Raw genomic sequence first — 17,569 nt, forward strand, 5'->3', positions numbered from 1 at the left:
ATGTTCACATACTTGGTGTGCATAGATGCATTGCATATATCCTGTTAAGTTATTAAGCCATTGACAAAAAATCAATGCATGCTAATTTGCTAAAAAGGCATTTAGTAGTTTTGTAATACCACAGATCAATCTTCTTTTACAGTCTAGGAATTCAGAAAAACAGACAAAATTGACACCTGTATGTCTCAAAGTAAAGTCAATCTACTTGCATTGGACCCATTTGCTAGTTTATGAAATGAGTGGACTAGATAGATCTTTAGTTCATTGTTATAAACGTTTTACAGTTTTATACACAAGATAATGTGGTTTGATTTACAAAGTTTGTTAGAATAATTTATGAAAATAACTTTATTATATATTACATAGTCGAAAAAAACGTCTCTATATTTACCTTTATTTACTCACTGTTGATTTTAAAAAAATAATAATTTTTCAACAAGACCTCCCTCAAAATATTGGTAATTTTTAATTCCAACTATTGGAAGTTACATTTTGTGTTACTGTTATGAAATATACAGCAATGAAATTTCTATTCACTGTGTCAAAAAAAATGTCATTACTTAGTATGAACCCAGTTGTCCATGAACATTTATTCTCACATTATGGAATATGCTTGTTTTAATTTGAATATTTCTCTCTTTCCATGTTTGGAATTTCTCCATCTGTACAATCTGTTTACAAAAGCTGCATGTTCTTTACATATACACATGCCAATCAAATAGTTCACACTTCATGTTTATGATTTGCTGGATGTAATTTGATCACTGAACACCTTTTATTAATAGCAGATGGGAGATGTATGGAAATATCAAACCAGGTATAAAACAATATGTCATTTTTAACATATGAATATACTAATAATACAGTAGCTTATATAATCCTTGTTTCACACGCTTCACTTTTATTTAAATCCATCATATCTGAGAATTAGAAATTTATTTTGATTGATAACGATCGATGCACTTGGGAGTTCCACACACACACTCGTTTCAATTCAATGACTTCCAATCTACCACCATATCTATTTGTAATAATTCTAATACACAGCTTGCAAAATTGCATGTATACGGATGTTCAAGACTTTCACGCTGTGATACCCACTATAAAATGTACATTTATTTTCATTGTACATTGGGCCAGTGGCAACAATACCTTGACTAAACGTGTGACTGTGCTCAAACTAAATATTTAGTAGACTAATACCAAACAACAGCGAACCTTGCTGTATAAAATGACACCAGAGTGTTTTGACAACAGGAAGTTGCAGTAAATGTTCATAAAAAGTAATAGATTATTGTTAAAAAGGAGGCAATGACCTTGCTCTCACAGTATGGTACAATGCATGTATGCCAGCACCTATACAAAACATTGGGTGAATATTACACTGTGAACAAGTGTGAATGGCAAATACTATAATACAATTAATTCTGCCTCTGACCTCTAATAGTATGTTCATTTGTAGCCAAATTGTGTAATTTACCTTACCAGTGGCAGAAGAACCAAATATGAATGGTGACTACATACATTGTGACTTGTACATATGCCAAAGTATGACTCCTAACACTGACAAAATACGACTAGCGATACAACAGGTCTCAGCCATATTGGAAACAGGAAGTTGACACTCGGGGCGGCTGACATACACTCATTTTATGGCTCTAGAAAACAACTTCTAATTAATCCATTCACAGATAATGGCTTATCGATGATCTATTTACTCAAGAAGGAAGGGACTGTCTTCTTTTTAGGGCTGTTTTCTAAAACAACGTTTTGTGAAAATGGAATGTTGTCATGGTCACACCTGATTTCCTTTTACTTCTAACACAATATCTTTTATAGAGGGGGACTAAAGGAAACCTCACTAGAGTAGCTGAGTCATGTGCCTGCAAATCATTAATGAGGGTTTCGCTTTGTATCTAATGAATTAATCCACAACCAAATTTAGCCACACTTAGTTAGTTAAAGACCAGATGTTGAATAGAATAAGAATGGAGGCTGTAACACACTTGTTTCACAATCGTTATTACATTCCACAATGACAGAGTCATCAATAAATCCAGTCAGGGTGTTCTCTGCTATAGTATAAATCCAGACAGGGTGTTCTATCCTATTTGATTGAAGTCAGACCAGTGGCACGCTCTCATCATTATTTCAGTATACAAGTGTCTACATGTGATTTATATTATGCCGTGACAAGTATTAGATTGAAGCTAAATGATCAGTTCTGACTTATGATATTGTAGACAAATGATATCCATATGTTACATGTAACAACATTTAGTTTCTAGCTGTTCATATTGTACAGACTGTGTGGCGTGTACAGCCCATAGGTAGGTACCACATATAGTTTCTAGCTGTTAGCGCTATTGGTAATGTGCAAAGCCCATATAGGTACAGCAAATATAGTTTCTAGATGTTCACATTGTACAGACTGTATGGCATGTACAGCCCATAGGTACAGTATATATGTTTCTTGCTGTTGGCGCAACAGATTGGTGGCATACCTGGGTGATGTATAAAGCCCATAGGTACAGCATATAGTTTGTAGTTGTTAGCACTATACAGGATGGTGGTGTGCAAAGCCCAAAGGTACAGCATATATAGTTTCTAGATGTTCATATTACAGATTGGTGGAGAGTAATGCCCACAGGTACGACACATAGTTTTTAGCTGTTAACACCACATTCTGATGGCGCGTGAAGCCCTAGACTAAGGTAAAGCATATACATGTAGTTTCTAGTTGTTCATATTACAGATTGGTGGTGTAGTACTATAAAGTCCATATGTACAGTATAGTGTCCTATTCACAATTTGGGTGGTGTAGAATACTATAAAGCTACATAGTATGATATATGATACACACTTTAACACCATAAATGATAACTTACTAGATTCAGCCAATTATTTCAAACAGATAATTGTTCAACGACTCATAAATTCATGTTTTGAAAGTGATATTTGTAAACTGTAGCGGAAATTCTTGCCAATATTTTATGACTTATTTATTTCAATCTTTCATCATTCCAGATTTCAATCAAACCTTCAATGCTATATCCTGTTTTTTCAAAACTCATGTTACCACCTGATGACTGGCTAATAATACAGAACTCAGCCATTCATTTAAATCGTTAAATGTCTGTTATTCACGATGGTGATATTGAGAGAAAGTAGCAAACAAAACTAGGTAGACATTCTGGGGGCTCGAGAATCGATCAAACTGAAGACACCCAATACACAGCAGAGAATGAGGTCATAGTGCTAAAGCTTGGGGGTTTACTTCATACAAACTGTATAAAATTCCAATCAAATTCTTTCTGCTGAATATCATGAAATAAATCTTGGTGTTGAGTGTTTGTTACAGCTGTACTAAACTGGTTAGTACCTTAGTTATTAGTGTATCACCTCAAGGTGTTGAATTAAGAGTAAACGAGAGCCAATGGCATGCCTAATACGACTGTGTATGTAGCATAGAGACTCGAGCTGTGAAAATAATAGAAATCATCCAGTCGTCTTTTACGCTCTGTAGTTTCAAGACCTATAAATCATACCAATGTATTATATATTGTCTTACAAATACTGAATTGCCATAGTGTACTGTATCACAAATTTATAAAGAGAGAATTGTCGTAAACCTGTGTCACACAAATTTAAAACAACATACTTGAAATAGTGAAACAGTGACTGTGTTGTATATCTTAACCCTGTTTGCTGCACTTACTGTACATTCTGTTCAATCTCTCATATCCTAGATGCTTGTAACTAGAATTGTAAAAAAGGTGATAATAAGGGCTTCAAAACTACTGAATTGCCCTAGAACCGTACTGTGACAGTGTATCACAAATTCACCATGACAAACTGAACATTTATCACTCAGTACGTCATATAATTTAGTGATGTTCACTGAATTGAAGCAAATCCCCAACTAGGAATTGATAGTCCAAATAGGAAATCCAAAATTCATGAGGAAGCCTTGTTGGCAATTTGCATTAAGTGCCTTCATATATATATCTATCTATATATACTGCCCTTTACAGTGTGACCCAGTGTTGGTGCGTGCCTCCCAACCTACTGTCGGCCATGTAAAGAGGTATTGAATGTTCTAGTGCAAACATTCACCTGCAATCTATGAGAATTTGAAGGAGAGTTGTCGAACCTTAGTCCGGTTAAGATTCTCTTTATTCACAATGTCGGTGGAAAAGTGTTTGCACTTCAGGAGCGTATAACTGCAAATTGACTCACTGTGCACACACCGTTCGTACAGATGTGATTTTGGAGGTCTGCAACCCAAAAAACAAACCATTCATTCTATTGTTGGATAGTATTGCTAAACTACCTGGGTTTGAAGCTATGAATACTTTCAAACTCTTTCATTCTCTGTATAAATATAAACAGTCTTATTCTTACTACTCTACAAAGCTTTGCTCACAAATGTATGGTTTTTATGTGATCTGGACAAAAGATGAAAGGAAGTTAGAGAATGAAGTAATGAGCTAAAACTACACAACGGAGGAGAAAATGATTGGAGTAATTGAAAAGGACACACCGAAGCCATTGTGAATACATTGTGAATAACTGCTTTCTGTACAGTTACTGTGCTGGGTTCTATAATTACTGACCTTCTCCTACCAAATTAAAATCCCATACTTGAGTTACTGTCCATACAGGAAATACCTTTGACTCCGTTTGGACAAGGGATTCCAATATTTAGAACTTTACAAAGCTGAACCTGAAGAAAAAATGTGGTTTATGCTAAACCACAAACATTTCTTACAGCTAATACATGGTCAACCTTTGACATAAGGTAAGACTCCCCTTGTACGAAGATTTATTGTAGCTGAAATAAAATGTATTCCCCAGTGGATCAGAACCATTACAACAGTGCCTTCCACTTGGCCTGAGTTCTTCTATCATAAAGCAACCAGTGGTTGCATTACAAGTCAAGTCAATTGTAAGATATTCAATTTAGACTTTTGTATATTGTTTGTTTCCTTCAAGTCTACACTGCCTTAGGAATCACACAATGTGTGCAGCCAATCCACTCCAATTTAATTACCAGACGGAAATTGTTTTATCACGGTTGTAAATATTAAATAAAAAAAAAATTTTTCACTTTCCATCCCTAGGTCTGAGAAGAATACATAGTTACTGTAGAGACCACACTTTGCATTGTGAGTGATGTATCAACAAGGAAGGAACCACCTCATTGGTGGATCAATAAGCATATGGCACATTTCCTGTAAGACTATTTCATTGGTTCTTTGGATACTTTGCAATGATGTCATTGGTTGAGCTAAACACTACCATGTCAGATTTGCTGGGAAGAATATAGAAATGATCAAATTTTGGATTTCACTTTGAAATACAGTAGGAAACACATCATATTATTTATGATTTGTCAAACTAAGAATAGAGACTTCTGATATTATAAGCTTTACCAACACCATTTTAATGACAAACTTTTGTTTATTCTAATATGCACTTCCAGATGCGGCTATATTGTAAACTTTGAACACATCAAATCAATACATCATGTTGTGTTTCTTGTCAGCATTGACCTTTCTACCCAATGCCATTACTGGTACTAATAACATCAAGACAAGATGGCTGGCATTCATTTATTCACGTTGAATGAACAATAATTCGAATAAAGTACACATCACTGGAACAGTGAACACTGTCTATTACACTTCTTTTTTTTTTTTTTAAAGTTTTAACGTTTTATTTTAGCCTGAGTGGAAAACTTTTACTTTAGTAAAGCACAAGAACTGCATGTTAATGCATTTTGATAAACTGAGCAAACAGAGCTAGATTTTATTGAGTATGCAAACATCTATAAACTGACTGCAGTTGTGAGAGTGGAGACACAGGAATTCAATACTTTTGTCTTGTTCCTGTCTATCCATATATCTGGATTTTACATTGTGTAGGAGTACAAATACTGATAGATTAGGACGGATCTATTGAGTCTGAATCTCTACAGAGTCTGCATACATCTATAATGGCTGTAGGGAGTACTGACCCAAACCTGAATTACATGCATCTATTAAATCTGTATTTTATGAGTCAACACAGCAATAGATTAGGATGATTACAAAGTCTACAACCTCCTTCTAAGTGTCTTTTGAGTCTGTGTGAATGCCTGTACAACTGGCTACTGGTGGTTGGGAGTATGATGAAATAGGTACAAGTATGCCTTGTTTTCGTCAGCCATAAATCTGTACTTCACAAGGAGAAGTGACATCCATCATGTTCCAGCAGCAATGAAGTTTAACTACCACTTTATATTACTAGTTGTAAAGTTATTTTTATTTGAGCAGTAAACTAATTTTCTGTTTATTTTCTGACTAATAGTTGATTTATGTTTTATTTATATGGGCTATCAAGTGATCTGAAGGACACAAAAGTTGTCACAAAAATCTTACAAGAATTGATTACTATTTTATTTGTCAGGGGATATGGCGATGAATATGTAGTGTATTCGAAGAGACTAGGTGTAATTTAAGGGTTGAGATTTTGATTTGAAATTCAAAACCTGAACTACCAATGAATTCATGATTCTATCCTTTCTCCTACTAATTGACAGCATACCTCTATGATGTACATATCTGTTAGCAATGGCATTTCATCTTTATGTTGTTTTTGTTGGGATGTTTCCAAAATATAGTAGATACATTGACACCAGTAAATGCAATACTGATATTGTAATTTTTGCTATGGTTTTAGAAAAAGGGGGGGGGGGGGGGGGGGGATTGTTTGAATTTGTGTGGTTTTTGCAGTAATTTTGGAGGGCAACCCAAGTAGGAAGCCTATGGAATGCAAGTAGATTTTTACCTACTTAATCTATCACACTTGTACATTCATTGACGTTTTAGATATTTTCAAATGTTCTTGAGTTTTGCTGTGTTTTTTCATAACACTTCATTGCAAAGTCTATATACAGTACAACTTAAAAGTGTGTTTACTCTTCCATGAATCAAATACAGCTAGATCCTGTATTGCCACAGCACAATAGCTAACACCACTCACTGATATGCATTAGAGAGAAAGTCAGTTTACAAACGCAAAACAACAAAACCATGGCATAGACTTTTATGAGACAGCTGAGTGGCGCTGAATGAACATACACAGACATGCGCCATTGCAGTATATATGTACTTCATTATCGTTGAGAAAATGGAAGTCTACTTCCTAATGGCACCTATTATCCATTTGATGTCTGACTCTTTATTACAACAGACCACTTCATCAGACTTGTTCATGATAGTTGAGTAACGTCGATTGTAGACGCAAGTACTTCAGAAAAAAATTCCCCAAGACAACAACACCACCAATAAATGAAAACTGACCCCATTTCTCTACTTTGGCTTGTTTTAAATTTCACAGTCCCATTTGCAATCGCTAAGAGCTTGAGTGGTAAAAGGAGACCCACGAATACCACTGAAAGAAAAAGTGCACAACATTTTTGAAAGACTATTTCAATGTGGTTTTTAACTTTTATTTTCAAAATCTGACATTTCCTCTCTACCATGGTATTTGGGGTGTACTAACTTATTACATACCATTGTTTTATTGTGTACGACTCAAGTGTTTCGTAAATGACTGCTCACGAGAAATTTATGGTGGTGAATTGCGTACAACACTCTAGTATAGAATGGCTTCAGCCGTAACAAAGGAAAGTATGTAAGTACGGAGGACGGACCGTTCTACATGGTGTAGGGTTCTGATAATGTACAAAGGAGGCACCTCTAAAAGTCACTTGTTGACATGCTCCACTGCCGATCTTTTCACTTGACTTCTGACTTTATATTGTACAATATCTTGTACCTTCATATCCTGTTGACGGCTCGGATCACGAACTGTTCTACCGTTTACCAGAAATTATGACCGTTGGGAAATGACGTCCACAACGTCATCATATTTATTTCATTTAAAGTTTCATGCTGTGACATTCCACCAACAAGTTAGCAGTGCTTGACACTTAGGACATTACCATCATTACTACTATTATAAATTTTTTACACTGTAATTTTATCCATAAATGATGTCTGACTCATTTCACCATATTTATAAATATCAGTAATATAGAAATATTGTAACGGATGACTGATGCAGGCAATGACCAGGGTCCATATATAAAGTATTAGCCACCAATCCATAAGTATATTTGACTATATTTTATCCAACATTACATTGACTAACAGATTACTACTGAATCAATTGACTTATTTCATTTAGTAAAATCATCAAAGGAATATTCAGTTATTATTAAGACTAGTAGGGGGCCATCAAAAGGTTTTTTTGGTTTTTTTAGTGAAATGACCACTGCAGGTGCTAGCCCAGGTAATAGAATTTGTAACGCTACAAAAACCTATTGCAATTCAATTTACTTTCTTTTCATTGACTACATCAAATATCTACAGGCACTAAAACAAATGTATTTTCAATCGATTCTGGTTTTAACAAGGAAACAACACTTTGCAGAGAACACTACTATACAGGAGAACAATTCCCTGCAAGAGTAATTTCCTTTTACTCCTAAAACCAATTACAATTTGGGGTATAGCTTATTAACTGTTGGACAGCTACAACAATTTTTCTTGAGATTGATCTCATATAGATGACCTACTTGCAGACTGATAGAAGGGGTACTCAATTTTATTTTGATAAAACACCACGCAGTGGTTGAGCTGTCGCTGTGCACGAGAAAGTCATTTCAGCTTTAGTGCTTGTTTCTTTCCCAGTGAGACTTGCCCAATAACCCCTGCTTCGTTGATTTATTTTCCCCATCAAGTCTTGTTCAAAACCTCCAAGCTATCTTTTTACTAATAACAGAATGAATTCATGGCAGATACTACATAAATGTATATATATTTTTCCGTTAGTTTGATGATTTCCATATTTTTATAATGACAAATTTACACAATCATCATGGCAGGGGTGTATGCCATTGCACACATACAATGCCCTATACTAGCCTTGATAATGCATACAAGAATGGATACCTCAAATCCCTGTTTGTTTTGTAATTGCATGTAAAATTGCTGTTTACAGAGGTTCCTGCCTAAAAAAAATACTGACTTGTTTATCTTTGTGCAAGTAATGTAAGTAAAAAGAAGTGAAGCAAGTCCATGAAATGCGTGCTTACTGAATTACAAGACTGCTTGTCTACAAGTTTCTGTTGAAGACCACTGTTCCATGGCCATATTGAACATTTAGGCATGTAGTAATTCATAGTATGGTGTTTTGTACCAACTAAACAAAACACGGCATTGCAACAAGGTGGGAGTTCCGACAAAACAAAAGTAAAGCGATCTCCCTTTTTGGAATGCTTGGCTGAAATATTGCCATCCAGGGTTTGTTGTTTATAAAGTCTGGCATATCTGTAGAGGATGTGGGGCAGAACATGCATGCTTGAATTCTACCACAAAAAAATATCACTGGCGTTATAAATGAGATATTAGAAGAACATCATCGTCTCCCGTTACAAGGCCTTAGAGTTGTTGCTGTACTAGCAACGAGAAACAGATTCAAAACACATTAAGACGCTGGAAAGTCTATCATCAAAAGGCAGTTAGAATTACCTAACATCAAGTTGACAGAAATACTCACATTAAAACATCAATGATCACTACCCTATATCATTTTAATTATATATTTTTTTGTAATTCTTTTTATCATTTCAATATACATGAATAAGCAACAACAACTACAAATATTTAAACCAGCCAGAAAACATCTTTGCTATTGAGAAAATGTTCTCTGAAGATCCTGACAGTATTAGCCACCGGTAGTATGAATAAGAAAACTATATACATATTGACAGATTTGAATTTTACATGTAAAGTTTAAGTGTACATAACTCAGTTTTCGGTCATCTCCGGGATGTCAATATTGACTTCCTAATTATATTTTTCCTGTATAGGGAAGTTCGATGTCCTCCAATGATATCCAGAACTTCCAGACCGATACCTGATACGGTGACTCATCAAACTCAAACAAGACCTAGGAACTACCCCTAACATATCCTGACTCACAACTCTCTATTCCCTAATGTATCCCTAAGTAGGGAATCATGGAAGAAGGAAATGGAAATAGAATATTGATGTCTGACCTAGTAATGTCTTCCTATAACGGGAAATTATCATGGAAGCTGGTACTACTTTACTTGGATTTTCAGCGTAAAACAGATGCTGGGTCAAAAAAGGAAGTCATCTCCTGCACCAATTGGCTTTTGCTGATGTACCGGTGTCATCAGCACTGCTTGATCAACTTTGGGGTTCTTGGATCTTCTGCATCGATTGCTTTCTCTAATTTGGTGTCATTGACATTAAATGACCAAGTTTGGCAGCTAGTATATCAATATATGTGACATTATTAGAAGTCAGTACAATAGTACTATGACACTGCATTACTTGCATACAAAGTACTACATGTAACAAAGGCTCAATCATCATGTTTGATCTTGCAATGCAATCTTCACTTTGAACCTTCATTAGTTTTAATCCCAAAGACGACAGTCTGAGGTTTTAGTTTTGAACCCCTGAAAGTTTTCTATGAAATATGCAAACAAGCATGATTTAATACTAATATTAAAGATTTGTACAGCTAAGAAGATTGCAAGCTAATATCAGATTTGAACTCCAAAGTTTGAGAAACTGAGCAAACAAAATGCTTTTGTCTGGCAAGGGTTCTTTTTATATATATTTTTTTTAATGGTTTTACTCCATTTGTAAAGCTATTTCAATGTTTTTACTTCTGTGGTCTATCCATCCACATCACTTTACTCAACAAGCCTTTGTCAACTGCATATCGATTTGTGTGTGTGCAGTTTTCAACCAAAGCATCAGATTGTTTTGCTTGCATCACTGGGAAACCCTGACGATATTCTTTGTTTTCAGTTTTCACAGCAACACAATATTTTCTATTTTTTTCTTGTGAGTATGGATAACATTTACGTTTGTTTTCTCCTTGCACTATTCTACGTGCACTATTTCAATAATTTAGCCATTTTTCTGTTTGAGAAGAATGCTAAGAGTTCACGTAGTTGAAGTCAATGATAATCTTTGAAGGAAATACATGCAGCGATTGACTTGTATTAATTTCTGAGTATTCACCTTGAGACGACATTCGAGCAGATCAGGAACACAAAACCACAAAACAGCCGGACTCCTACCTTGAACTGAAAATCAACACGCTACAAGTCTCTACAAATCAACAATTCTATACTGAAGACAGATATTTCGAATACTCGCACATTCTATCTCGCTGCTATTCGATCTGTTCAAAATGCGTATGAAGATGAAAATTCAACTCGGCAATGTGAAACGAAATGATTTGAAGATAAACTTTCACCGTTTTTACAAGTATAACAGTTCTCTCTCAAAGTATTCTGTGTTTGGATTTACAATTTACTTTCCCTTTGTTTTCATATAGCTCGCAGTGTTTCAGTTTACTTTTATAATGAGATTTGCACGGTTCTTTTTTTTCTACGCCGTCTATATGTAATCATCACACCACAGTGGTAAACGTAAACCTACATGCGAAACCCAACAAAGGCGAACTTTCTAGTCTGTCGCCGTGTGTTTTCTCGTCTCAAAAGCAGCTACAAATTGAAATGGCCCCGGTTCAATATATGCTACAAAGTAGTTACTCAATTCTAAAAATAAATCTTTCTATTAACGTTTTAGCTTACTTTTTGCCTTTTAAACCGATTGCATTAAACGTTCGCGCCAACACGACAGCAATATAGCTAAGTTGAACAGAGGGGTGGTCAAATTTCAAATCGCAAGCGCTTTCAACACTGCGATCAACTGACACTACGCACAGCTCAACGAGTTAATCCGCTAAAATCGCGCACTTAAATATATCGGGATCTGGGAAAATTTTGTCATCAAAAACCAATGATCGTCAGAATCATCCACTGATGCCGAAACACATAACCCACAACTCGTGTTATGATCGGAAGCACTGTATGAAACAAACCTGCACCCAAAAAAAGGTGTGAATGTTACGAAAGCTTTACATTCGCACGTTTACAGTTAGGTGATAATAACCATGTTTTGATACCGGGATTTTCTTTCGAACTTTATACATCAATCTCTTGTATCAAAATAATCACCCAATTTCATAACAAAACACATTTTTTTTGGAGCAACAGTTTAGTAAAAGGTTACAAAATGTTGACCATAGTATCACATTACTTCTACCGTTCACTTGGGAACGAATTGACAGGTAACATATTTTCCTAATTTGAATCGTTACGCACTTTATCCCACCTCCTAAATCGTATAGCTGTCCCAGACTTTCGTTTGTTGTTTTTAATTACAAGTAATAATTAATTAATTCGCCCGCCGTGTCCTTACCCCCCTGTGAAAACTATCTAAAAATCGAAACTCATAGAATGGTCTGAGCAAACACAATAGTCTTGGTGTCTGTACGGTACGGAGGCAGTCTACGTGATATACGAGCGCCAACACTACAAGGTATACTCACTTCGTTGAGTCCCACAGAATCGTCTGCAATGAGCTCGCGACATGCCCGCGTATAGCGAGCAAAATCGCTAGCAACGCCACAATCATAATCCAAGCAACTTGCATGTAATTTCTGACAGCAATTGGTGAAAACTTGGTCCAGCACAACAGACAAAATATTGTTGGTGAGATTCACTGGGGAGACACACTTGTATCGTGAGTGAGCGTTCAACGGAGAATGCCCTCTCTCGTCAATGTATCATTTCTTCCAGTCAATTAACAGAATGGTTACGCCCACTTCATTCGCAGGGGATGTTGGGTACTTTTATCACAGCAGCATGGTTCCCCTATGTCGTCACGCTATTCTCACACATGTCGTATTGACCAATTGTCACCTCAGCAGGGAAGTGGGAAACTGACGAAAGAAAACCTTTTTCTGCCAGCACTGCTGGGGACAGGTGTCGTAGTATTCCGAATACTTTGAACAACGTCCTTGGAATACGTGAGGTCAGAACAACCGTCACTTTCATTATCATCCACAGAATCATGTGAGGTGATGGAGTCTCTGCGTCACCCCTAACAACGTCCAGGGCGTGAACTTTTCACATCCCACGGCGAAAAGGCTCTTTTTGTTGTTTTCTTAGATTAAAACCTATCTTCCTGTAAAACATAAAACCGTGGAGATAAAATTCCTTCTACCTCCCTGATCCGACTTAGTATTAAGTTGAAAACCAAAACAAAATTGGAATCATGGTGATAAAAATAATTGCTGTGTGAGAACCACAATAGAGCAAAGCGCCTACTCAAAAATTCTGTGATCGTATCCATATATCCTTTCCATTGATCTTGTAGATAAAACTCGGTGAACTGGATGATTATATCAACGAGATCTGAAAAGCATGTGCACTTTCGAAGCAGGGGTCTAAAAAACAACAACCCAACTCTTATCGGATCTTGTATAGTACAGTAATATTAAAATATGAATATTTGACAATGACATTACGTTAGAGACGTCTTGCTGGAGAGTCTTGCTGGAGCCGTCTCTGGACGTTTGATATTCTCATAAGCCTATTAACAAATGTTTTTACAGAGATTAACAGTTTTATGAATACATTTTGTGCGTTGGAAAGGCGTTCGCCCAGGAAAAAAAAACTAACGTAAAAGACGCATTAACGATGGAATAAAGGTAAATACAGGAAAACCAGCCTATCTTACATCAGATTTTAATCAGATTGGTTTCCGAGATGCTCTGGAATGAGACCAGACGTTTTCGTCATTAAGCGTGGTGCGGAAGAGGAGGGTGATGCCTCGCACGTGCTACTTCCCTTCAATAATAAGGATATTGCGGCAATTAGGGGTCATCCCGCACCACAAATCACCACCATCCTGATCATAAAAATTCAAATTTTGTCGATGTCGTGGAAGCGAAAAGTAAAGTAACTTTATAGCAATGACTTGTTAGTGGAAATCAAAGACACTTGGCAATCTTTGTACAGTTTCATCTTTTGTCTCTGTTTATGAAGGTAGAAGGCATTCTGTAAACCCCTATTGTTTTGGTATTCAAGAACAAAACCGGCGTAAATGACTCATGGTTGCTTTTGTACTCCTTTTATATGAAACTGTAAGGGTGTCTCTCGGCGCATCATTTCAAACAAGTTACTTAGCACATTAGGAATGTCTATATGATCCATTGTGAAATAGTGATTGACTAGATCTATTCTGACAATATTGAGTTCGAAGAAGGTTCAGAGGCGAGAGAACACTTGCCTTGCAGAAAAAGTTCGTCCAGGTGACAAAAGAATAAACCTATATAATCCTTATGGCTCAACGGATAAGATAACACAGAGAAGCTGTGATTGCAAGATGTGTACTAGTGTGTGGTGTATGTATGTATGTATGTATGTATGTATGTATGTATGTATGTATGTATGTATGTATGTATGTATGTATGTATGTATGTATGTATGTGTGTGTGTGTGTGTGTGTGTGTATGTATGTATGTATGTATGTATGTATGTATGTATGTATGTATGTATGTATGTATGTATGTATGTATGTATGTATGTATGTATGTATGTATGTATGTATGTATGTATGTATGTATGTTATACAGAGGTTTATATATATATATATAACTCGGTGAGTATCAATCTGCTAAGACAGTGCTCTATACCGCAGTGGCAGAGCGTAATAACCAAGTTACAACCAAGAAAGAGTTCCAGTACTACCAAAACTATATATATATATATATATATATATATATATATATATATATATATATATATATATATATATATATATATATATATATATATATAGTTTTGGTAGTACTGGAACTCTTTCTTAGTTGTAACTCGGAGTTTCACGAGAGAACACTATATATATATATATATATATATATATATATATATATATATATATATATATATACAGTTAGTTAGTTAGTTAGTTAGTTAGTTAGTTAGTTAGTTAGTTAGTTAGTTAGTTAGTTAGTTAGTTAGTTAGTTAGTTATGCGTCTTATTATTTATATAGAGTAAAAGTTACAAACATCCCACAACAAAAAGACAAATCATTACAATGAGAATGAGACATGGTATTCCAAAAAGACGATGGAGCTGTTTTCACTGTAAAAATGACCTATATTAGTAAACATGTTGATGTATTTTTACTCAACTTTCGTAGTCACGCGAAGGGTCATAACTTCAGTTAATTTCAACTCATACGGTTGACTAGTTTTCCTAGGGAAGGTCCCAGTTGCGGTATAACTTTCCCAACTCGTACAACATAACATACATGAAATAGAAGCTGTTCTTGATGGGCCTTTCATCATTAGCGGTATGGGGAGAATTCACCCTTCAATCCTGTCAGTTTAGATTCTGCAAATAACACTTTTCATGTTTTACCACCCTTGAAATTAAATTCCTAGGCAGGAAAGTGAAACGAGGCACACGTGTTACACAATCTCACATCAAAGAGAGGACAACCGTGGAAAAAATGGCGACCACTCCAAGCTGTCACAAGGAATTTAGTTTTACAAGTTAGAGATTTATTATTTTGAACTTTGTCCATGCTTATCTTCTTTATTTATTATTACTGTGTTGTTGTTGTTGTTGTTGTTGTTGTTGTTGTTGTTGTTTTATTTCGGTAAGGTTTCTCAAAACACTGTATTTACAGAATTTGAGAACATAACTTTGTGACTTACTGTAGCACTTAATACATCTACATGCACTGTCTAAGGTTGTCGTCTGTGGAGAACACATATTTAGGGACACCATTCCTTCATATTACCATGACAACGTAGTATGTGGAAGGACAGAACTGATTCCAGATTAGGACACAGTAAACATTTTACTACCTATTTATACAGAGGTTTATATCACCAAGTCAGTGTTAAAAAACACAGCTTCGTTCGATCACTTAGGCTGTTTCTCCTTTGGTAGGCATTTCCTAAAGTTGCATATGCCACTGAGGCCGGGTTGTATGTCACAGTCTCTAAAAACGAGACAGACTGCGGCATCTTTTTAAAAACAAGGTCTTTATTGTATGCTTCAATTTACTTAATCTGTGGAAGTATCACATATGTGGGAGATATGTACTGTATTTCCTTGCTTGGTAAAACCTCCGACTACTTCGTTAGTGGTCTGAGGTAAAACATGAATTCTGCTAGTAGTAGTTAGTGTATGATTGAATGATACGTTGATGACGTCACACCAAATGAGATGTAAATATATCACGGTGTACTTTGGAAAATCATTCTGAAGAGTCATTGCTGTACTTTCGTCTCAGACACTTTTTATGGTCTTTGCTTTCTATAAATCCTTTATTGAAAGCATAAGCTTTAATATTGTTTTTCACTCTTAATTTCGAATTCTGGTTTCTTATGCTTCCTGCAGAAAAAAAAACGTCCAGTTTATATACAGTTTGCAAGTCAAAACGGTGGAAGAATGTTCTTATTCCATAATAGCACTGTGTGGTGTTAGTTTTTGTGCTATGATTTCTCATTGCTGTTTTGTCTATAATGTTCATTGATACTTGTATAGTTTTTTAAATTACACCAGACCGAAATGTGCCTATGGAGATGAATACACTTATTCAGCATCGTTAACGTTGTAGCCCGCCAGGCGTCTTTTCTGTAGCGATACAACAAACGTAGAACGAGTGAAAAAAATACTAGCTCTAGTCTATATAGCGCGTGAGAATATTATTGAATTGAATGAAATTTAGTTTAATGAGTGATATGATATAATTATAGCTTTGGTTGCTATACAAAACCACGAACACTTTCTGATCTATTTTGGGTTTTTATTTTCTTAGCAAGTGTGATAAAGTTTACATCATAATCCTTATGGTTTGGTTATCTCTTTCAAAACGTACACTTTACAAACGAAAATACTGCAAAACAGTAATTGTTATCCAAGGTAAACCTTTTTAAAATGTTGCATTAACATTAACTCAAAATGGATCAGTAGATGATATTTGTCAAAAAACAAACAAACAAACAAACAAACAAACAGACAGACAGACAGACAGACAGACAGACAGACAGACAGACAGACAGACAGACAGACAGACAGACAGACAGACAGACAGACAGACAGGCAGGCAGGCAGGCAGGCAGGCAGGCAGGCAGGCAGACAGACAGACAGACAGACAGACAGACAGACAGACAGACAGACAGACAGACAGACAGACAGACAGACAGACAGACAGACAAAATACAAATCTTTGACTATGATATCCTTTAATTATATCTAGACATATATGTTGTAGGTTTGCACGTTTCAGATCAATCTGATTAAAATCAGATATCTAGGTTAGAGGTTCGATCTTCATTCTATCTTATGAATTATGTGCCTTTTTTTCATACACTTATTGTTTGTAGTTTATCCCCTTAATCGCTGTTCTCAACGCAAAAAAAGTTACTAGTGTACAAATAATGATACAAGCAAAAAAAGGAGTCAAATACAAATGTAAAAGATCTTTAAAGACCTAGTAGTCAATCTCTACATCAAATTTTAATTAGATTACTTTCAGATATTACTGTAAAAATGTGTCATAGGTCACTTTAGATCATTGACCCTGGGTTTATGGCATGGTG

The 17,569-nt window shown here is 35.6% G+C and overlaps 1 protein-coding gene across 2 annotated transcripts in view; it reads right to left on the reverse strand.

Annotated features, from left to right (window-relative positions):
- LOC144434043 (ephrin-B2a-like) overlaps positions 1-12,730 on the reverse strand; it is a 37,006-nt gene extending 24,276 nt beyond the window's left edge. For both annotated transcript variants that reach the window (XM_078122490.1, XM_078122489.1), the window contains exon 1: positions 12,493-12,730. In XM_078122490.1, coding sequence (XP_077978616.1) covers positions 12,493-12,596 — 104 coding nt within the window. In that variant the 5' untranslated portion in view covers positions 12,597-12,730. The remainder of the gene's footprint in view (positions 1-12,492) is intronic.
- Positions 12,731-17,569: the final 4,839 nt, after the last annotated feature.

Source organism: Glandiceps talaboti, chromosome 4 (assembly GCF_964340395.1).
Source record: "Glandiceps talaboti chromosome 4, keGlaTala1.1, whole genome shotgun sequence".
NCBI lineage: Eukaryota > Metazoa > Hemichordata > Enteropneusta > Spengelidae > Glandiceps > Glandiceps talaboti.